Here is a 24,600-nt window from a genome sequence, read left to right as displayed (position 1 = left end):
ATTTCCACTCTCTTCTATTCATCATTATTAGATGCAGATGTTTCACTGACGTTTGGTTTAGACAGCCAATATGACTAGGACAACACCTGTATTTTTTTTCTCACAACATTCTGTGAAATTTTATTTCATATTGCCAATTAAATACACTTAATCATTCAGTTTAGCAGTGATTTAATTAGTTGTGAATTCTGCAACTTTGGAATTAAGTTAACACAAATAAACTGAGCATCTGTTCTGAGTCAGTAATTATCTTCACAGAATATGTTCACAGAAACTTCTTAGAGATTATCAACCTGGCCCAAATTCAGCTCAGTACTTTTGAGTCTTCTGATTGGTCAGAAGGTCTGAACTCATTCAGTGTATGCATTATGATGGAATCATCCCTCAGGAGGCAAATGACTGGCCTGCTGTGTGAATGGATCTAAATATGGTCTCAGTGTGTGGGTGTGCTTTATAGACACAGTGTCACTGCTGAAAGCAAAAGCCCTAATGGTATGATATTTGACATGATATTTATATTGCATAAAGTATTCCATTATATACCCTTATGCTTTTATCTAAAACTGGCCAGTGCATTCAATGCCTTCCTGGGAATCAAACCCATGACCATAGCGTACCTAATGTCATTCTGTTTGAGCTTTAGGAACTCCATACTATATAAAAAAAAATCTTCTAACACCTAGGCATGTAAAACATAGATTGACTCACTCTAAATTGTAATTGAGACTGAACTGCAAATCAGTCTACTACAGAGACACAATAACTATTTGTAATGACATTTTGTTGTTGTTTGCCCAATGAAGTTAAACAGTTCTCTTTTTGTTTGATTATTGTGTCTTTGTATGTGAGTACTGTATGTGTGTGTCGTGTTATCGTGTGTGCATATTAAAAATGTACCAGAGCCAGTTTTAGTAAACTTGCTCTTCTAAAATAACAGACCGAGGAAATGAAACACAATCCCAGACTGCAGACCAGCAGTCTGAGAGAAAGAAGTGTTAAGAGCATGGTGGGAGTTACAGAGCTGGAATGGCACTGATGTTAAGCACCGAAAATGTTAATTTTGTCCACTCCATTCAAGTATGTGTTCAATATTCCTAATTAACAACCGATTAAAAAACATCTGAGCTTGTCTAACATCCCAGCCTCTTGTTAGAGGGGTTTTGAGTATTGAGTTCTTTTCAACTGGTCAGAATGGGAAACCAGCTTTAACCTCCTAAGAAGTTTTTCTATTTTCTATTTCTATATTCTAAGATAGACAGATTGATCATTACTATCTGTATATTATACACTGTACATCAAGCATTATATAACCTGCTTAAGGTAGTGTAAGTGAGTTCACAGGTGAGTGACAACCTAGAGCCAGAATGAGACAGGACTAACTCCGTACATAAGATTAAAATCCTGCAGAGTGGACCATTTTCATTCTCCACTTTCAGAACCTTTCTCATTAGAAGAAAACAACTGTACAGGTCAGACGCTATTTAATTCCTCATATATCATCTCACCGCAGCTGACAGGCAGCAGACGAACCAATTCTGCTGTACTTCCTGCAGTGATATGTGTGTGTGTATGAGTGCGCATATATGACTAGGAGACTCATACATGTCCTCACCCCTTCCCACTGTTCTCAGTTTTTCAGTTTTATTCAGAACTAATCAATAGTGAATTAAGATAGAAATTTAAAAAGAGGATGCAGGGCTCAAATCCTCTTCTTAAGTATGATTTAGAATGTTCTCTTTCCGACTGTTTCAATATTTATAATGCTGTTTGTAAAATGCAACTGTATGCAAATGTGCCTTAATTGCTGTTGAAACACACACACACACACACACAATGAATGTGGGATAGCTGGTGGGTGAAATAATTAACAGCTAAGGTTTACAGAGACTTGAGTAGAGTTGGTAGAGTCATAGATAGATAGATTTTTCTCGCCGTTTTTATAAGAGTGGGAATATTAAACCATTCTTTTTTTAGCACAGAAGACTTGGCTTGGTTCTGCTAGGTGAAGGGTTCCTCGGGCATGTGACGCGGGCCGCCCCTGCAATGGCTTAACCCACACACTGTTATAAATACATCCAGCACGGGTGCGCTGCTATTAAACTGCTCAGCCCACTGAGCACCTCTGAGCCTTTGGATCTCTCCTGACGCTCCAACGGACCAGAACTTTAGGCCTCAAAGCATAAAACACTTTTTCTTAGTCTTGTTGCCAAAATGCAAAGGCTAGAGTATTCAGTTTCTTTTCCGTCCAGAGTAGGAAAGAGAATAAACCCCCCTTGACTCTGATTTGACAGATGCACTATGTAAACTGTCACTGTACTCTGTTGTCTAGATTGTGCTGTGTGTGCTTGGTGTTTGATGTCGCTGTTCTTTTGTACCACAGTTTGAAAGTGTTGCTGTTGAGATCTGAACTGTTTCTGTAAGAGCATAATGTTTCCAATAGCCTAAAATGTAATCTTGAATTGGTTTATGCTAATCTGTTTGTCTATATAGATCTTCTTCTTTGTTAATATTTAATAAACTGGATCATGAAGAATCTTACAATCAAATCAGAACACACATCTGAATGGAACATTTGACTGCTTAAAGGAGATGTTAATTGTATTTAAACCACTCAGCACCCACATACAGTAAAGGTGACCTGAAGATTACCCAGAATGCAGTATGGCCACATATCAAGGCCACCTACCCTGTGGAAGTAGGACGCTGGATAGCCCTGCACGTACTTGCTACTTCCTTTGGGAGAAGAAGGAGAGGATGCTCAGTAAGTACCTTTACAGGAGTGGAAACAACAACTGTTCTCATCTTGTTTCCCAAGGGGCTGACACAGGAGAACAAACAGTGCAAAGTCTATCCGGCCTAAATTCAGTTTCACCGTTTCGCTTACAACAGCATATGTGGGCCGAGCTGAAGGAGGACCTGGGTTAAAGGAATAGTTTACCCAAAACTTAAAATTGATTCACCCCTCAGTCGATCCAAGATGTAGATGAGTTTAGTTTCTTCACTGGAAGAAATTTGGAGAAATTACATCATTGGTAAGCATTAGATGACTTGCTCAGCAGTGGATCCTCTGCACTGAATGGGTGCCGTCAGAATAAGAGTCCGAACAGCTGAGTCCAAACACAGTCCAGTCCATCAATTAATGTCTTGTGTAGTGAAAAGCTACATGATTGTAATAAACAAATCCATCATTAAAATGTTATAAAACAGGGTCCAGGATTCATATTAACTAGGGCCGGGACTTTAACGCATTAATTGAGATTAATTAATTACACAAAAAATAACGCGTTAACTAAGATTAATTAATTACAGAAAAAAAATTCCCGCTTTTTAATAACTTATTTTTGCACCGCGGAACGTTTCTCACTGGACGCGTTTCGGCGGACCGATTATACTGGAGCACCAACTGGCGTTCGCATATCACCGCAGCAGCACATCGAGCCTCAAGTATCACTTCAACGCAAAACATATAGCAACTAGCGTGGACTTTACACTTTATGTTGAACTATGTATTATTTTGTTGGTGCAACAGTTTATGTTGAACTCTTTATTGTTTTGGCCAAGGTTATTGAGAGTTGGACTTAGTATGTTATGGCCTCTGAAGCAACAGAGAGATGTTTTCTAATAGTCAGTGTTTCCAATGTTCTGAATGTAATTGACAGTATTGTGTTTTACTTAAAAAACACTTTACAGAAGGTTCCAGCACCTATAAGCTTCCTGAATTTCTGAAATGTAATATTTCTAAATTGTTTTTAAATATGCTATTGCTACACTTCATGGCAAAAATTGCACTGGTCTGCTAGACTTGGTTGAACAAAAATAAACAATATTTTGTTGCTTAAGCTTATGTATTCAGTCATTATTCAATGGTATACTATAAACCCATGTGAAAAAAATTACTTCTCACTGTTCTCAGGTCAAATATTTATATGCGATTAAAATTCGATTAATTTCGATTAATTAATTACAAAGCCTCTAATTAATTAGATTAATTTTTTTAATTGAGTCCCGGCCCTAATATTAACACTTCCTCTAGTCAAAAAGTCCATCCCCTGTTGTCTTCTCGCATCTAAATCCACGGACATATTTGTATAGAACTGTTTCAGACTGTTTTAGATTGTAAACGGTTCTTGATCTGTGCATATTGTTCTGCTGATTTAGTAGAGATGACTGGAGAAAAGCAGTATTTTATAAATACAAGCAAGGACTTGTATTTTTGCCAAAAGCATTGGTTTGAAGTTAAAAACACTTTTCTTACAAACACGGAGCTTTTCACTTCAAAAGATGTAAATCGATGCTGGATTACTTGTGGATTATTGTGATGTTTTTATCAGCTGTCACCCTCCTGATGGCATCTATTTATAGACGATCCATTGCTGAGCAAGGCTTATTGAAAATACAAATTCATTCTCTGCCACTAGGTGGGGCTTTAGAAACAGCAGAAATATAGGTTTCCCCGATAAGGGCTGTACACGAATCAGCGCTGAGCTCATAAATGCTTCTTTATCAGGGTAAGATAAAATGAAAATGCCATCAAAACTTTTCTGAGGACAGTCAGTTCCCTTTAGACTCATGTGTTTTAACTTCGAAACGTGCAGCGCTCATTTATGAAATCATAGCCTTAATCGTCACATTAAGCCATATCGCAAATCTTGTCTATCCGTCCTCAAATGTAAGACCTCTTGAAATTATAATTATAAATCATTATTATAAATAAGATCTTAATTGTTTTTTTAAATTTGATACCACACAATGTTTTTTTAAAGTCACGCAGGAACCCTGATTTTAAGATAGACCATCAGGCAGGGTGGTGATTCATTTTGGTCACCTGACTGGAAGATATAGATTTAGATTTCAGCCTACCCATCGGATTGTCCTACCAGGCTACTGCACAATCAATTTTCTCAATCTGAACAACACATGATTACTGTATTTGCATTACTGTAAGGGTAGGTTTAGGATCAGGCGTTAAACCATAATCTGAAAGGTAACATTTTTTGTTGTCGCATTGTGCTACCTACTGTTTCAATGGGAGGTAGCACAAATCGTCAGAACACTGGGCATCTGGCTAGCGATTTTGCGAGCCCTGGTTCCGTATACAACATTCATGTGTGTATGCTTATGAACAACAAAAATAACCATCAGATTTAAACAGCTGCATTTTGAGCAAAATCATAATTTAAATGAACAGGTCCTTCACAATAAAGGCCTTTGTTTACAGAGTCAACAGCAGCAATTTTCCTTCCATTCAATGGAACAACAAACACACGCATACTTAACAATATGAAGAGCAGAGAACAACTCTCAGAGAATGGCAGATCCTAAAGTTCACAACACTCTAAAAAGATAAAAAATAAACAGTAGAAAGTATCCTCACAGCCAGATTTTAATAAACAGAGCTCACTTATTCTTACCATAGTGCTCTGTATCACAAAGCCAACACAAACATTGAAGCACAGTGTGATTTAAAAAAGTCAGCATGTGCTTTCTCATTCTCAAAACGAGACCTCACCCTGTGACAAACACAAAATACAATCAGACAGAAATAGAGATGGCAAAAAGAAATTATACTCTGGTAAAAGAGCCAGGCCAGATATAAACATGGACAATGGATTCTTGCATACACAAATAAACACAATGAAGTACAGCATTAGTCAGAGCTCTCCAGGGAAAGAATAGGACCTGTTTGTATGTTTCAAAAGGTAAATGGCCATACGTGACTAATAGAAAACTGTGGCGGAGCTGCTTATAATGATGGTCTTTCAGCTGAGGTGTGTGTCGAGTGGACAGCAGCACTCAGTCTGGGGGAGGAAGGCTGAATGGAATTAGCAAAACTGCACAAACTTTTCAAAAAGCACCTGCATGTCATTGTCTGCTACCGAAGGAAGAGCACAGAGTGAAAAAACATACTGGACCAATCCACCACTCAACCCAACATTCAGAATGATCATTAATTCAATATTTATATGTCAAAAATCATCAATGTAGTTGCTAACCATTTATTTTAAAGTATTTGTTATAATACCGTATATTAACTTAATTACTTAGGCCCAATCCCAATTCTATTTTATACCCCTTCCCCTACCCCTCCGCCTACCCCTTCCCCTTGTCCCTTCAAACAGTGTCAAGGGGTAGGGGGGAAAATATTCCCCTAAGGATTGGGACACCACTACCATGACGTCACACGCCATCATTCATCGTCTAACTCTTACATTTCACACATATACTGGTGTGCATTAGAGCCTTTAATTATCGTTCTGGATTAATGAGCTGCTTACTGACACACACACACATCGGAAATCGCGAAGCTCACACATCCAGGAGAAAACAAACTTGTCAATGCAGCCCCACGACTTTTATTAAATACAGTTTAAATACTGAATCGCTACATTATATTTTCCAGCGACGAGAGGATACAATCGCTGTAAACTCACTCTAAAAAGATAAACAAACAGACGCAAATACACGCAACTTCCATTTCTCTCTCTCTCTCTCTCTCGAATAGGCAATATTTGAGAAAATGGTTTACCCCTTCCCCTCCAACCAAAAGAGAATCGAGACACCCATACCCATGAACGTGAAAGTGCGAAACGGAGGGGTAGGGGAAAGGGGAAAGGCTAAGGGGTAGAATTGGGATTGGGCCTTAGACTCAAAACATACTTTATACTGGTATGTGAATGCAAATGCTTCTAATTGTGGTTTTATGATGTGTTTACATTGGTTCAAATGCACAACTAGAATGCATTTTCTGCATTACCACACTACTTGGTATTGGCATAAACAGCATTCTTCTAAACTTTCAGGTAAAATACTGTATTGGAGTAGATACAGTTGACGTTTATTGCTATAGCTTTATAGTGCGCATTACAGTACATATGTTTATCAGGACTATGCTAACGTCTGAATTTGTATACTTGCCTAGAATACTACGGCGTTTATTTTACATTGTTCAATCAAGTCCAAAACACACTGTACACAAATACTCTTCCATATAAATGTTTGGGAAACCGCAATTTCCACTAAAGAGTGCACTGCAGAGTTTAGTTCCCACCCTGCTCCAACACATACCATGTAGTTTTCAAATAAGCCTGAAGGACTTGACTATCTGGATCTGGTACATTTAATAAGGGTTAAAATAAGGGTTAAAGCCAAACCGGCCCTCCAGGAACTGATTTTGACACCCCTGAAGTAAACTGTCTTCTTCTACGGTCAGTTTTCTCCGTCATTCTGTTTCTCTGGCTGCATCCGAAAACTGAGAAATGCTGCCATCGGAGGACGCATTCCAAGGTAGGAAGGCATCAAGGCACGTCCAAATTCAATGTTAGCTTCAGTTCCTGTCTCCTGAGATGCCTTCATCTAGCGGATTTTTGAAGGCAGCATAGATGTATCCTTTGCTGCCTTTGATATCCCACAATCCTGTGCATTCCATTCTGTGACAGTTAAGTCAAAAAATAAAGATGGCATCTGAAAGGCGTTTTTGATCAACGTTTTCTACTTTTATGTCATTTCTAGCAAGAAATTAATATTTCTGTTATGAAATATCCACTTAGTTATCTCCAAAGCTCTCTGTATTTTGCTGTAGATCATTAAACCATTACTTTTGGGTTTGTGCGCAGGTGTTGTGTTCTAAATCTTTGTGATGCCGCCAGCCTTCCACTGAACTCAAATCTACCTTTTTGCTTTCTGCACATGGTGCAACCTCTTCTCACTACACCACAGACTAAACTGCTCTCAGCCTCTCCTCCTCACACACATCAGCCTTATGCAGTAGAAATCATAATATTTACTTATATATTTGCCAGAGGTCTTCCTGTCAAGACTGTCGGTTTATAGTTATTTTTAGACAGGCAAGTCCAAGGCTACTACCATACACAAATGCTGCCTTTTGTTTTTTTGATCAGACCTCAGGAAACTTCCTGTAAAGATGCAGTCACACTTGTTTGTGGGTGAAATCCAGTCATTTAAATAGAAATCCATGCCATCTGGAATCTTACATGAGGTCGAAAAAGTTCCCCATGCAGATCTCACTCATCTTCAAGTTGGTCTCCCAAAAAACATCAAACAAGAGGTTGATTATTTTGGTCAGAAGAGAAAAATGCATACATTTTCCATTACTACCTTAGCCGTGTAAGGTAATATAACAAAGTATAGTTATAAATGTTCTTTTTTATAAACTAGTGGATTCACATCAGGGTGACCATACATCTTATTCTTTATGTCCATGTAGTAGCATGGATTTCTAAATGCCTGGGTTTTGTCTTTGTTTTCCTATTGTTTTGATACTTGCTGATGGTACTGACTGAAAAGCAGTTTGACCAATAGCGTGCAGGTATTGTACATAATTGACCAAACATGGCATGCAGGATGATGGGATCTACAGCGAACGGTCAAAGCAATGCAAATACACATACATATACCGTAATGTATGAGGACAGTGCAGAGCATATCAATAGGGAAAAAAGCCAAAACTTTGAAATTTTAGGCTAAAAAGTGGACACAGGCTATTTAACAAACTCCATTCAACTGTTCTGCAGCTATCAGAATTATTAGCAGTATCTTGTTGTTGTTGGTGTTTTCAAGATCTGTTCCACACAAGGTCACCAGTGCATGCACAGTCGTATCATGCATAGGGATGCAGAGGGCGCCCGCTGTCATCTATAATGTTCTTAAACTGGGCCTGACAGAGGCTTATTTGAATAGAATAGTCGCATTGATCAATGGCAGGAGGCAATTCTGCTCTAATGTTCTGCAAACGTTCCAACAACCTCCATTTGTATGTCCTCCAAACGTTTAAGTGACATTGAAGCAAAGCAATTTTGAAAGAGATAAAGAGAATGATTCAGACTAAAGGATGATAAATCAATGTATGAGCCAGTGGGGCTGCTCTGAATCTCTTTAAATGCTCACCCTATTTCTTCCTTTCTTCCTTCTTTCATCATTTCATTTCCTTTTCTCATGTCTATTCTTTCCATTCTCTTTCACTCCTTGCCTCCTCTTATGCCTTCCTTTTTTCCCTTCCTAACTTCCATCCTTCCTTTCCTTTCCCATCTTTATTAGGACACATCTGTCACATGAGCTGTATAGCTGAATTCTGTCAACCTTTTGCAGGCATTAGTTTAGTTTTTGAGCTTGCAAAGGTGTATATGTGCATTCCACAGGCTTGACAGAGGTTAAAAAGTCTTTGAATTAAAATATTTAAAAAAAATAATAATTGACTTGGGCATCTGAGATTAACCCAAGGGCGGAAAAGCTTTTAAAAAATGCCCGTCCTGAGGCCACAAATGAATGAATAATGACGAAGTAATAATAAAAGTCCTAATAAGAACGTGTGCCTGGAATAACATTTTTGTCCTAACAAATACCATATCTAAAGAAAAAAAACTTGAAAGGAACTAGACTATATTGTTAGATAAGTCAGGAGGACTTTAGATCTGGTGTTCAACTGGACACTTAATCTCTGTATTGGTGCACATCAGATAAGTGTCATCTTTAGGCCTGGAGATACACACAAATATATACTTATATCATGGAATAAAATTTCCTTTGACTTTTATTGAAATTTGCCTTTGCCACATTTGTTTTTATTTTAACTGACCCAAACACACATTTATCTATCAAAGTGAGGACATACAGCAAACTTCTAATTCTAATTACTATTAATTCTAAATACTACAGACTATTCACACCTCAATAAAACAATGTAATAAAAAGAAATTCCAAACTGAGCACCTTCCCAAAGTGTCGCCAAAGGGAGATTTTGTCATTAATTTTGGCCAGACTGAAGCCAAGTAACCCCACACACTCATAACACATCTACCGCCTACAGCACCACACTATAAGTGACCTCAAGAGTCAGTCAAATCTCTCTGCTAATTGTGCATGCTGATACTGACACTGAATTAGATTATTAACCATTTGCCATACCTAATTAGTCGGTCAATTGAATGCTGAGCTAATTACAAGCTGAATCATAATACCAGATTAGCTCATAATACCAGTGTAAAGTCAACATATTGAGGTGTTCCCTTAATACAGTGTTACACTTGACTTTTAAGTTATCATCAGATGTCATTCGTAACCCTTTTTACTTTAGTAATCTAAAGTATTTTTAATCAGGAAAAAAAAAAACAGGACAAAACTTGATTTTATTCATCAGGAACTGATCAAATCAAGCACAAAGCAGATTCATCCCAGATTTTTGAATTTTGATACAAGTTTTGATACAAAAATTAACGACGTAGAAAAATGTATTCTGCAGAATAAGACAAGAAATGTATTAAGAAAGTAAACATGGTCAGTTTTGATTTCATGTTGATTTTAGGTAACAGAGTTGTTCAAGCCTTTTGACTTTGAGGCGTAAAACAGGAACAAAATGAGACTCAATGGAGTCGAGGCCTCTTTGTCCTGCTAAATTAGCTACTGACATAAAGAGGCCATGGAGAGAAGGGTCACAGGAAATCCGCATCGGAGAAGCTCTCAATCTCATTAAAGTGTTAAAGGGTTAGTTCACCCCAAAATGAACATTCTGTCATTAATGACTCGCCCTCATGTCGTTCCAAACCCGTAAGACTTTCGTTCATCTTCGGAACACAAATGAAGATCTTTTTGATGACAGAATTCTGACAAATTTCCTTCCATAGACTGCCTTTGTAAATACCACTTTGACCCTTCAAAAACTTTAATTAAGGCTTTTACCTGCATATAAACATTGATCAGTGAACATAACCAGACGGTTAACCTAACCTGAAAATCATTTGAGCTTCCACAAGAGGTTAGTTCTTGTGCGTTATTCAGGTTTGGTTGAGCTGCTGCTTATATGTATGCATTTAGCAGATGCTTTTATCCAAATATTACATAATAATAATAATAATAATAATTTAATTTCCAAATATATATTATATAATTTACAAAATTATACAATATATATACATGTATTTTTAGTTTTTATATTTTATAAACATGCATTTTCCAGTATTCACACTATCTTTCTATCATTAACCACTGTTTGATGCAACTGCATGCGGTATATTTATATGAAAATAAAGAAGCTGAAAACACTCTAATTAAAAAACTTTTAGTACTTTTCTATAGCATTAAGCCTCAAATGTTACATCAGATTGGTTTTTTCTTTAAATTATATAGAAAAGTACAAATTATGAATGGTATTACGCTATACTAAAACTAAAACAATGGAAAACCCCTTAAGATAACACGTAGAAAGAAAAAAACATATCTTAAGCATGCAGAATAACATAAGTAGACTTTGAACGATTATGTAATTGTGGCATCTATAATTGTAATCGCGATTAGAAATTCGATTAATTGTGCAGCCCTATAGCAGCATTGCCTTCTTTCTATTGATCCAGAAAAAGTGGCCAGAGGAAGTAAAGAAAAGGCAGGTTGCTAGGCAACATGATGATGCCTTTTAAAACATGGTAGACATGGCAAGGTCAAGGACTCATCCCTCAGACTTTCCCCTTCTTCTCAGTACAAAGACCAAGTGAAACAAAACCAGCCTTCACCAGCACACATAGCAATACTTAGATTTTAGTATCACTGAGCAATAGAATCATAGACTGACCGTTTTATGACACTAATATAAAATGAAATTGAAGGTATATCATTTGGTGTCTTTGAGAACTTTTAAAACTATTATTCAACTACTGGAGGATGGGCCAATGATTTGTTCATCTATTTTGAAAAAAAGGCAAGTAGGCCTGTAGGTAGAGAAAAAGTATCCACCGTTTAACCCACATTGAATGATAAAATGACCTGAGTATTCAGAAATGGGTTCTAGCAAATATAAATAAAACTGTAAGCTCATTGAAAACTGTTCTACTGAGCTGGTGACCTGAATCAAGATAGTTTGATTATTTGCAAACCCAAGTGTGCTTGGTCCAAACCCCCTACCGGTTTCTTTTTTTGTGTCATGACAATGATTACTACAGTTCCACTGTAACAGAGTAATGACTCAGATGGAGAAGACGCAACTCGAACTGTAAAACTTACACTTGCGTTTGTCTGCTGCAGGTGCCTTGCAACTTGCAAGAGGTGTAAAAAATGAAAACCACTCTCACTGAGAAATGCATTACACTACTTTAAGTCTGACTGTGAGCATACAAAGATGCACATTAGACATTAATCGATATTGTTTTTATATTCTAGAAAACCCTTTGGCATACTACGCAGCTTAAAAATAAAAAATGGCTTGTATTGTATCTCTGGTAAAACTAAGACAAACATGAAAGGCTGAAATAGAGCCTAATGACAATAATTCCCAAAGGAAGCCATCATACTGACACAGGCGTCTATGGCTGACAGGGTATACTGTATGTTATCTGCACATAATGAGACTGAGGCTTAAGGGAAGACCTGAAGCACTGGAATGCAGCACAGACAGGAATCAGCTGCCCGGCAGGGAACGGATCTGTTTCTCTGGCCATGTGCGCTCGGTCAGCAGGATAGCAGAGGAATCCTGACCTCATCTGCACTCAAACTCAAAAGGGTTTTTATGCATTGCTTGACATTTACAAAGAAAGTTGCAAACACAATTTTTTTTTTTTACAAATGCATAAAAAGCCCTCATCTCCTGCAATGAAAATGATTTTGTCGGGATAGGTATCTACATACCTCTCTGTGTGTATGTGTTTATGTCTGTTTGTATCTATACTGTAGCTTTTCAACAGTTGAGTTCCTTTCAGACTGAAAGACTATAAAACAGTTTACTACATCACATTTGATTTCCTGTCTCCTCAGTTACAACTTTCATATCAAATACAAACCCACACACACACAAGCACGGTTGTTTTTCTATCACGGTGGAAACTTTCCCTTGAATCTTACTGTTTTTGTACTGAGCTTCTGATATTTGCTATTGTAAAATCCCGGAGCTTACAGAAACTTCACCGGATTTTCAGATTTCATTAAGATATTATTTAGTATGTTACTTAACCTGCCATTGCCTTATGAAGACGTTTGGTTCCTACGAGGCAACAACACAGACAAAATGTGACCCTCCCTCACATTTATTATTGGCTCTCACTGGAGCCATGGGTACTTTGTTAAGGCTGAATAATTTAAAAGACTGATGTGATGATATTGGTCCAAGCCCTTAGTGAAAGACTCAGTCAAACACTATCAAGTCCGTCTGATAGTGACTGGACGCACTTTCTGTAAGTGAGAAAGAAAGCTCACAAAATGAACACACTGAAAAATCATTACATGCAGTGGCAAGCCGAACGAGGTTACCCACAATGCTATTGGGTATCCCAGGGCCATCTGGATTGCTGTGGCCAGATTCAATAGAAAACCCATTCAATTTAGCCCCACAACCATTAGACAGCCTGGGCCACATTTCCAAGAGTCAAGGACTCTGAAGGGACAGATTATTTGTTGGTAGGAGATGCTTTCACTGCCTGATGACGTAGAGATGATCAGCAATCTTTAGGGAAATAGTATCTAGAAGAGCAGTGTATTCCACTGCTAATGTCCACAATCACTTACAATTACACACACACACACACACACATTTATACATACAAATGCCTCTCCTTTAAAAAGACTAGATAACTTAATGAGCTGAAATGACATTCTCTATCATGATTTCAGTTTTCAGTAAGAACAAGGCTAGAAGCACTGTATGCAAATACGGGAACAAAAATATTTCATAAGCATGAATTAAATTACGCTATGCAAAGAGAGTAATTTATTTTCTGGATTCTTGATTTGATTTATAAATGAGCTACTAAATGAAACAGTTATACACACTACAATATGGGTCATAATGTTTTGAAGTCATTTCTACCCTTTTTACTCAAAGAAACCTATATATATATATATGTTGATTTCAACAAAATGTGGTTTTCAACACTGATAATCAGAAATGTTTTTGAGCACCAGACTGGAATACCAGAATGATTTCTGAAGCATCATATGACTCTGAAGACTGGAGTGATGACCAATGGCCATCACAGGAATAATTTACATTTTAAAATATATTAAAATAAAAAACAGTTCTTTTAATAATATTTCTCAACATTACTGTTTTTACTGTATTTTTCATCAAACTTACGAAGACTTTTAGAGAATAAGAGACTTTAAACTCCAAACTTTAAATTGTAGTGTAAATATATGGTTAAAACATTAACCCATTAAAACAATTTTTTTTTGCTGCAGCTGCTGAACTGTGCTAAATAGCTGTCATCCAGATCAGGAAAATAATGATAAAACTCTAAACTTTTGTCCCAGTCAACCAGAGTCAACTCTTATCTTTGCAGTCTGCAGTAAGTGTGCAGTGCACTACTGTTTGATAAATGGCTTGCTAATCACATGTATCCTCTAATTTAATATCCCTTCCTTTCTATTTCTCTCTCTCTTGCAGTTTCTTCATCTTGTTTCCTTTCCTCTCTCTGTCAGCACACCTCCTTCCACATACAATTAACATCTGTCTACTGGTGAATATTCATCATATCCGAACTAAAGAGAAGATTAAACACATGGTCTGTGTGTGTGCACAAGGGAACATTTTGATTACAGGCCACCATTACTCATTTCTTTATTTTCCAGTTCACATACAGGTTGTTGGGATAAAACTAAAGCCAATTTATAACCAATACAATTGTGTGTGTGTGTGTGTGTGTGTGTGTGTGAGAGAGAGACTAGTGAAGTCCTGCCAGTTGTCTGTTCTTCATCTCACGTTCTTTCACTCTCTAAAAGCTCCAACAGCGTTGCCTGTGTCTGAATACTTATGACCATGCGAAATCTTGCAGTTTCTGGGAAGACAAACATGGTAACATGTTACACAATTTACTAAACTCTTACAGATAGTAAATTGGTTGAAATATTAACTAAATGAACCCATAAGGGACCCAGAATGTGTACAAGTTTGTGAATGACGGCATTTGAACTCTACAGAAATCTGTGCGCAGATTTCATGCATGCCTGCTTTTGACATTGTTTGAGGTCAAGGAAATTATAAAAAATAAAACATACCCACGGCAAAATCTCTTTCTCTCTCTCCTGTTATAATATTTACAGTCGTTTTCAGCACCCTACTGTTTCTACAAGGGGAGAGGGGTTCATAAATCTTTTGCTGTTTGGTCCTCAGCTGCTTCTGCCTGAGCCAATCATCTACAAACACCCACAAATGTGTGTCTGTGTGTGTGTGTGTGTGTGTGTGCATCTCCACAAGGATCTGAATCATTGTTCAGCCCAGAGAGATCACACAAAAACAAACACATCTCTGAAACAAACATAAACATAAACACACACACACAAACACCTACAGTCAGTGTCCTCATCAACAATACCTCAAGTTCTCAACTTTTCCATGCTTTTCAACCAGAAAAACAAACACACACACACACACGCACACACACACACATAAGAGATGCTGGGATAAAGGCTGGAATGCAGCTGAGATGCCTCAGGATAACATTCTGCACACACACTCACACACACATTGAGACGGCTGATGTGGAGTAGGGGAGGTGAGGCTGTTGTGACTCACAACAAATGGAGAAAAAAACTGAAAAACTAACTCTTCTATTCAGAAATAAAAGTCAGAAAAGGTCGGCTGTTATTATCAATTCAATTGTGCACTACTGTACTTTCTTTCTCTTACACCCCCCCCCCCCCCCCACACACACACACACTCACACACTTTTAAATCAACATTTGTCTTTCATCTACATTTTCTGTGACCTAGAAAATGATTAATAAAAAAATATTAAATTACAATTTCAAATAATTGTTCTATATTGTAATATATTTTAAAATGTAATGTATTCCCTTGATGCAAAGCTAAATTTTCAAAAGCCATGACTCCAGTCTTCGCTGTCACATGATCCTTCAGAAAACATTCTATCATGCTGATTCGATGCAAGAAAAGAAAGCAAAAGAGAGAGAGACATTTATGCATTAAGTTTACAGCACATGTTCAGTCTATCAGCGGCAGGATGCATCACTGAGGTCAATGTGTTTGTCTTGCAAATGGAAATAAAAGCACTAATGGGATGATCTTTCCATATGGCCAGTGATCCTGGCCATTCAGTTGAATTTAACCTCTCAAAAAATGCACTAAAATGAACTTTGTAACATTTATATAATGCTTGACAGTTTACATTTAGATCATCATCTAACGCTCACTTGAAGTTAATCTTTTAAACAACTAATAAATGAATAATGCCGTTTAATGTAATCTTTAGTAAATATCAAAATGAATAATGATTTTTCATTCTGTACAGTGTTCTTACATTTATTTGTAGCACTGAAAATGAGAGGTTTTGGCTTTTAGTGTTTTATTATTTATTTAGACAAAAATTATACATTTGAATACTGCCCAGTTATCAGTTATTGGCATGGGACAGCATTTTAAAATCATGCATTCTTACATAAAACTCTTACAAAATGACTTCACAGACATTAGCATTATCTAGTCGAAAATATTCTGAAACAACTGCATGTTTCTGCCTACAGTATCCTGCCCCTCAGGCAGTGGAGTGTGGAGGGTCTCTCAGAGAAGTTTTAGGAACTGTTTTGAGAGCAGTACTGGCATAGTTTAACTTCATACTGCAATCCTATATGAAGAGAGAAAACACACACACATAAAGGACTCACAGCACAGGCTCGCAGCAAAAACCTTAAGCAACAGATTGAATCAACATGACAGCCAAAAACAAGGATGCTATTTCCATTCGCACATGACCAAATCCTACACACAATGTGTCCATACACACGCACACAGCATGTGTGCACGTACACAAACACACACCGTATACGCCTCCTCCACTTTCATGGCACTGGTTGCCATCGTATCGAAGCCATCTGTGTACCAGCAGTACTGGCACCTTGATTTGAGAGAAAGTGGGGATGGAGTTGGCTCTGCTATGGAAGCAAAGCACCATGCAGATCCGCGGGCCATAATAATACCAAAGACTCATTTACAACTCTTGCACTGTAAAGCACACAACCAAAGCTGACAGGCTTTATAAGGTGTTAAAAGCATTATTTAGCACGATTTTTCTAGCAATCTAGGAAATTGAGAGAGATTTTATAGATATTTTACGTGATCCTGCAGAAATCACAATCATGTTATAAACAGTTGTGCTGCTTTATATTTTTGTGAAAAACTTTATATTCTTTTTTTCAGGATTCTTTGATGAACAGAAAGTTCAAAAGCATTGAAATAGAAATCTTTTTCGACAACTCGCATAACTCAACGCATCCCTGCTGAATAATAGTACAAATGTATTTCTTTAAAACACACACGCGTGCATATATAAATAGCACTGTCAATATTGCAGGACTTTTTTTTTTTTCAATATATTGAATTTTGAATTCAAATATTTCCATGCTCCTGCTTCGGTTTATGTGCTTTTGCTTGTCTCTTGGTTGCATGCTGCCTTGGGTTCATTGCTTTTTTCATGCTTTTTTAGTAGAAAAAAAACAAGGATTAATCCTAGACTGTACTGTTTTTGGAAACATTTATATAACAGCAGAACTACCAAGTCTAATGTGATCATCATACAGCCTGCAAACACAGGGAGGACAGGGCAAATGTATTACTAATAAAACCACATGTAATAAAACATAAAAGTCTTTATGTCTACTGTAGTATATCAGGCACTTATACACACACAGTGCCTTATTCCTAACATGGGAACATGCAGTGCTCTCTGTAGCACAGTGCCAGCTACAACATATACTGTAGTAGCACAGACATAAACAGGGAATTCATGTTGAGGTTGTCAAGTTGGTTGATTGCGATCAATCATCCTGACGCAACCTTAGTCATGACAACTCACATTAAAAACCATCTGCAGGTCTGTTCTGAGATCAGTCTACAACCTTGTTCACTCAGTCTGCATCTGAGCCAGACGCCTGGGCTTGGCGTACTGTCAAGATTGTGTCTTCGGGACTTTTAAAGAGTGTTTGAGTGTTCCCGCTGTTCTTTACTCTACCCTGTGGGGACGAGTGTCTTCAGGGTGCAGAGCCAAGAGTCTAGCACAGCAAAGATAAACTTTCCCTGCAGCTACTGATCTGACTGCAGTCAGAATACAGCCACATGTGCTGTATGTGTGTATGCATATTGGCTCATCAGGGTAAATAACTAGATCCTTGCAAGTTAAGACTTTCTGCTAAATTGGTCTTTGTTTCTCAGAACACAGTCATATGGGTTTGGAACAAGTAAATGATGACAGCTTTCATTTTTGGGTGAACTATCTCTTTAATCAGGTTCCAGACAAAAAAAAATAACTAGTGGGTAATTGGCTCTGAACATGAAATATTTAGGAGCCAAATGCCTTTAGTCACCAAATGCAGTGATTTGCTTTGAATCAGACATGAGCAAGTTTGAGGCTGTTTTCTGAATTTTTCTGACTTACTTGCTAAAAAAAAAAAGAACCAGCTCATTAGATTTATTTGTTCAAATCAGGCACCTGCTGTGTTCATCTATTTGGAAAACACTGGCATGAACTCTAAAGCAAGAAGGTATTACATTTTTTGTTGCAAATTTGTATTATATATTTAGAAAAATGTGTTCATAGTCTGAATCCCTGCTTTAATTTTCTGCTGTAGTATGACTTCCAAGAACATGAGGGTGAGTAAATGACAGAGGTACCATTTTGGGGTGAACTATGCATTTAATCGTGGCTTCAGGCTTAAATGACTAGAGAGCAACTGGCTCTGAACATAAAATATTTAGGAGCCAAAATCCTTTAGTTGTCAAACAGAATGATTCCTTTTTAAACGGACATGGCCAAAATATGATTCACGGCTCAGTCAGGGAGTCAGCTGTAAATTCACTGAATTTACAAGCGAGTTTGTTTTGCTAATGTTGTCACTGACTCATTTAAAATAAGTAGTCTTTCAAATCAGATGTAATGGTGTAGTAGTCTTTCAAATCAGATGTAATTCATCAGTAGCAACAAATTATTGCTGGAAATGTTTATTTTTGTTGTATTAGCACCAGTCTACTGTAGATCCCTGCTTTAACATTTATAAAATTATATAACTTACAAGAACATGAAGGGTAGAATGGCTTCAATGCTTCTATTAAGCAGTGATGTGATTTTCATGAACCATCTACAATCTAAATAAAGACATAAATAAAACATAGATCTCTACAAGTAGCCTACAGGCAAAGCTACATTGATTTCCCTTGCATGTGACAACCACAAACACATACAGTGCAGAAACATGACCTGCAATGTGCTGATAACTACTTTCATTTCCTGTTTTCTTTTTGAAAAGCAGCCAGCTTCCTCCATGCCTCATGCACTCCTCATCCAGGCAAGACTTCATCATGTGACAGAACGACAGGGACGAAATGAGAGAAAATACAGATGCACTGAGCAGTCAGAGTAAACAAAACAATCAGACAGAACATTAGCTGGGGTTATAATGAAAGAGGATAAATCTGCTCCCTTTTTTCTAGGGACTCTCCGTCTGTCAACATGTTCCCTCACTATTTACCGACTCCTGACTTTCTGCTCTCAAAACTTGTTGGATGTATAAAATTATGCATGCATGTATAAGATCGATTAATGATTTAACAACACTTATAACACCGCCAGAGACAATCGTCTTTCTTCATGAGACAGTTTGCTGAGCCAGTCAATTCCATCTATTTTTGATAATGGCATGCATTGCTCTGCTGACTGACCTGAATCTTCTTGACTGGAATGCATTTGTCAACCATCAGCGATGAAATCCCACTGTCTCCGTCTATGTGAAACCCAGTTTTCTCAAGCCCAGGCGGCTGGTTGAGGAGATGACAGATGTGTGGTCAGTCCAATAGACTTACAATAGATGTAAACAGTCCCTGCCTTTTCTGTGAAGTCACTGTGGTAATTTGTAGCATGTGATATACTGAGCTTCACACAGAGGATCAGAGTCGATCAGTGCCAAAAACTGGGCCTGCAGCCAACTGCCTTACCTGCTGCCAGGAGAGGCAGGCAAAAAGAGGATAGGCTTGGAAAGAGGGAAAAAACGGGTTTCTTGAATTACCTTTCAGCCGTGTATGCATGAAATAAGCACACGATGATCGGTATGAGTTTACACCGGAGAGAGCAGATATCTCATCTACCTGCATTACTAAGAAACAAAGATGGGAACACAGATGAGAACAGAAAGAAAGCATGCAGGACGGGGTGTAAAATAGCTCTGAGTGCTCACGCTGTTAAATTAACCCCCTGAGCAGCTTCAAATGGAGCTAAATTACTCTATAAGAACTTCAAAACCATGGATGCATATAATATATTATTTTGCATGCTATCCATACTGTTGTAGACAAGATTAGAAAAATGTCTTGTGTGCTACTGTATGTCTTAAAGAGCCAGTAAGATGAAAATTCTAAGCTGTTTATAAGTCCTGTACAATAGGTTTAAATCCATCCAAGGTTAAAAAACATTGTCATTTTGTCAAAATATCATTTTAAAATTACCTCAAATCTCAGAGATCCCCAAACGGTTCGCGCGAAGCTGTTCAAAAGATTCAGTTTCCTTAAACCCCACCTTTCGGTAGCATACTGTGTTCTGATTGGTCAACTAACATAGTCAGGTTTGATTGGTTGTTCCACGCACACCTCCATGGTAAACTATGCGTTAGCATCTTTTTGGGGTGAATTATGTCTTATTCCTCTCATCGCGAAGCAAACAGTAAAATAAAAAACTTGAACAGTCTCGCTGCTTTTTCTTCTGTGTGGGTGTATTCAAGCCGCGCGCTTCAGTTTGAATCTGAATAGCTTAACTTTATAAAATTTACAAAATTAGTAAATTTAAAAGAAAACGATCAGTCTAGTATCCCAGAAGCCAGTGAGGCTGTGATGTAACTGGATCCTCATCTAGCTAGAGCCAGAGCATGAGACAGCATTCCAATGACACTGTTTTACTCACTCATAATGCTTTTGCGTCTGTTGTGTGTTAGATGCGAAGTATGTATTTCTCTTATAAAGCCACAGGCTCATTTCTTCGGTGTGTGCTATTTGTATTAGCCTACAGTGCTTGTCAGCATCAAACTAAATTCATTATCTTAAAGTTGAATATTCCTTTGGATAAGTATGGACCAATTTTAAAAAATCATTGTGTACTTTTTGGTTTAATTACTTTGCACATTGTTTACACTGATGGACAGCTACATCATACACTGTAATACAGGTAATTTTTGATTTCCCATCTGTGTGGCTCTTTAAATCATAGTATATATGCTAAAAGTTGCTTGAGTTGTATATTATGATGCATGCATTTCTCTTTATACTGACTGTACATAATGTTATGATGCCTTAAATTCACTTGTACTGTAGCATGTAAAAAAAACTGATTTTAGCTTAATTTTGTTAATGTATTTAGAAAACAAAAGTATAGAATTGAATATTGGCCATAACATGAAAATAATTATCAGCTTATTGTAATGTCCATAATTTAAAATCGGTTCATACTTATCCAAAGGAATATTCAACTTTAAGATAATGAATTTAGTTTGATGCTGACAAGCACTGTAGGCTAATACAAATAGCACACACCGAAGAAATGAGCCTGTGGCTTTATAAGAGAAATACATACTTCGCATCTAACACACAACAGACGCAAAAGCATAATGAGTGAGTAAAACAGTGTCATTGGAACGCTGTCTCATGCTCTGGCTCTAGCTAGATGAGGATCCAGTTACATCACAGCCTCACTGGCTTCTGGGATACTAGACTGATCGTATAGCTTTCGGATGACAGAGCCACTTCCTAAGAGGGGGTTGAGGGGAAACATACTTCGTGGGGGGAGGAGAGAAAGAAAGAAGGGTCCCAGCAGCAAACTGAAGTTCTGTGAACTCCAGAGACCCAGATTCCCAGCATACTCTCAGTAGGCACCTATGCGTTTGTCTTCCAAATTTTCACTTTCATAAGGATCCTTTACCTACAATGAACATGAACAGAGACAGTTAACAACACTAAAGTCAATTGGCCCGATTATGTGCAGAGCAGACAGGGTGGTACTCTGCACAAATGAGCTTAGCAGAAGCCGGCATGAGGCAGCAGTATCACACGCTGTCACACACGCACACCTCAGCAAGCTCGCATAAGAGTCAACAGAGCGCGATTTCTCCAACATGCATATTCCTCCAGCCATTCTGATCTCCAAACGTCTAGACGGCCAGCCTGAGCCTTTCTCCCCAGATCAGACCAAGAGCAGAGCTGTCTATGGCCACATTGAAGAAAATCAATGATGCAGCCTGGATTTGAATGGACTGTTTATACCAGCAGTGCAATATTCTCAGAATTAGAATTTTGTCAAAAGTGTAAATGGGAAAACATGAGCTAAAGCATAATTATACCAAACACACCAGAGTTATTAACATGAACTAAAACTGTTAAAAAAACATTTTATTAATTGAAATAAAGCTGAAATAAAAGAAAATATAAATAATACATGAAAAACTTAATGAAAATTAGAAACACTGCCTTGGTAACTAAATGAAATATCTTGAAGTGCTAAAATTACAGGAAATAAACCAGAAATAAAAATAAATTAGAACTTAATAGAAACACTAAAATAACTCTGAAGCACACAATAAATAAGTAAATAGAAATATAAACAAATAAAATACTTGAAGAATTTGATGAGAATTGCTTGAATTCATACTGATGTTATATGATCTTCTTTTATCTTTGCAAGTGTGTTGCATTTTTGAGATCTCTTCTGAAACTCTAGAGGAGACACTTTTGAAATTATGAGGGATCTTTTTTTCAAGACAAAAATCTGGGTCTCCAAAGGTCTCCATTTATTCTCGTCGCTGCCTGGAGAAACAATTGTGTTTTTCCTTCCTATAGTGAGTGAATGCACAGGTATATTATCATACCGTCAACAATATAAACTACAGCCCGAAGCCGTTATATACCAGTAAGCCAGTCACTTATCAATGTCATAATTAATGTTTGCTCGACACCAACTCAATTACATAAACACTAGGTGTGCGATTTGTAATAACATAATCAGAATATGTCACATTTGTTAGTACGCCGTGGCCTGACTTCACCTGTTGTTTCCTAATATGCAGAGGCGTGTACTCTATGTTGCTACCGGGTATAGATATTTTTCCATTTGTCAATAACATTTGCTCGGTTTAACAGCATCTGATTTGATTAAAACGCTCCTGTGTTCACCCAACCAAATACACAACAACCCACACGCAACCCTCTCCCTTTCACTTTCTCACTTTCCTGCAAACTATTGATAAAAATCAGCCACTGCTATTCTCTGGGTGGGGATATAAACTCATAAGCAAGATGGTAAATAGATTACTAACAGCAATGTCATGAACGCAAGCTTTTTGAGCAGTGATTTAACAGAAGCATGATGCATTTGTGACTGACACCTCAGAGATTTATAACCGTTAATCATTATTCTTGCCTGGAGGATGATGCAACTATCGCCTTCCCGATCAACCTCAACGGACACCAAGGACGATGATGATGCAGTTTTATGAATTGTTCTAATTCAATGACATAAGAGAGGTTCGTCACAACTATAACGATAACAACACAGCGAAACAATATTGTTGGAAACACTATCAGAACATTGACAACCAGAATCAGAATTTATGCAACTTAAAGCTTTTAAAGCAGCAGATGACAAAAAGACAGCACACGCTTGTAATAAACAGAACAATATTGTGCATTGGTGTGGGCTCTACTACAAGTTATCGTTATAGTTCTTGGTGTAAACGGGCCTTTAGTCAGGATAACTCCCATCACAGGTTATAGTTGCCCTAAAAAGACAAGGACGCCAGACTCAGAGCACAGGTGAGGAGAAGGAAAGCTAAAAACTAAGACAACTCTCTGGATTGCTTTGGCCCGGGGCAGTTTGACTGGAGGATCTGTTCTAGCAAGTTTAACTAGCAGCTGAGGATAAGTCGCTGCAAGACGGTCACTTTTTACTCACATCTCAATAACAGATCACATGCTACATGAAAGCATATTGCATGACACCTGGAAAATCTCTGCAACCTAATCATAGATGAATGATCATCCTCAACTGAGGGACGGAATAGGTCTGACATAAAGAGAACTGCATGATATTCCTGAGCAAGACAGCACAGTCAAACCAAGTCCTGTGGTGATTAGACAGCTAGTCTGGGTAATGGAGATTCAAGTATACGAAAGTTGAGGCACCTTATAATGACACTTAGATTCTCTTCATCAAGTGTCTTGAGTAAATACCGAATGCTTGTTTACTTCCAGTCTGCTAAATCTTCTACACAAGCAACACACCAAGTCTACTTTGAGTGCTCAGATGTCGGCACATTGAATATTTCGCTGGTTTCTCTGTCATACTGGTCTTCTTGTGGGTGCCAAAACACCCACACGGTCACACAGGAATTCAATAACGTGAGGGAATGGGAGAGTAGCATGCTGTTTTGTGTCAGTTGCTAAGCAAAGTGAATCAACCCAATGTCAATTTTGACGTTAGGCTCCTGGTTCGTCTCAGACAGCAGCAGTGACCCACAATGACACAGAAGAAAACAGACCCTGCATTAAAACTTAAGGGATGATGAAATTGTTTTCTATCTCGAGCTGTCCTCAAACTGTCGGAGTCTTTTCTTTTTTCCTCCTAT

The 24,600-nt window shown here is 37.8% G+C and overlaps 1 protein-coding gene across 2 annotated transcripts in view; it reads right to left on the bottom strand.

Moving 5' to 3' along the window:
• LOC127948307 (inactive phospholipase C-like protein 2) overlaps positions 1–24,600 on the bottom strand; it is a 49,642-nt gene that overhangs the window by 22,793 nt on the left and 2,249 nt on the right. The window contains exon 1 of one of the 2 annotated variants that reach the window (XM_052544736.1): positions 19,661–19,777. The exons of the other annotated variant lie outside the window; for it this stretch is intronic. Within the exon in view, the coding sequence (XP_052400696.1) occupies positions 19,661–19,696 (36 nt within the window). The 5' untranslated portion in view covers positions 19,697–19,777. Of the gene's footprint in view, positions 1–19,660; positions 19,778–24,600 lie in introns of those variants that run through there. 2 annotated transcript variants of the gene reach the window in all.

This window comes from Carassius gibelio, chromosome A3 (assembly GCF_023724105.1).
Source record: "Carassius gibelio isolate Cgi1373 ecotype wild population from Czech Republic chromosome A3, carGib1.2-hapl.c, whole genome shotgun sequence".
Classification (NCBI taxonomy): Eukaryota; Metazoa; Chordata; class Actinopteri; order Cypriniformes; family Cyprinidae; genus Carassius; species Carassius gibelio.
This window is presented reverse-complemented; position numbering and strand designations above follow the sequence as displayed.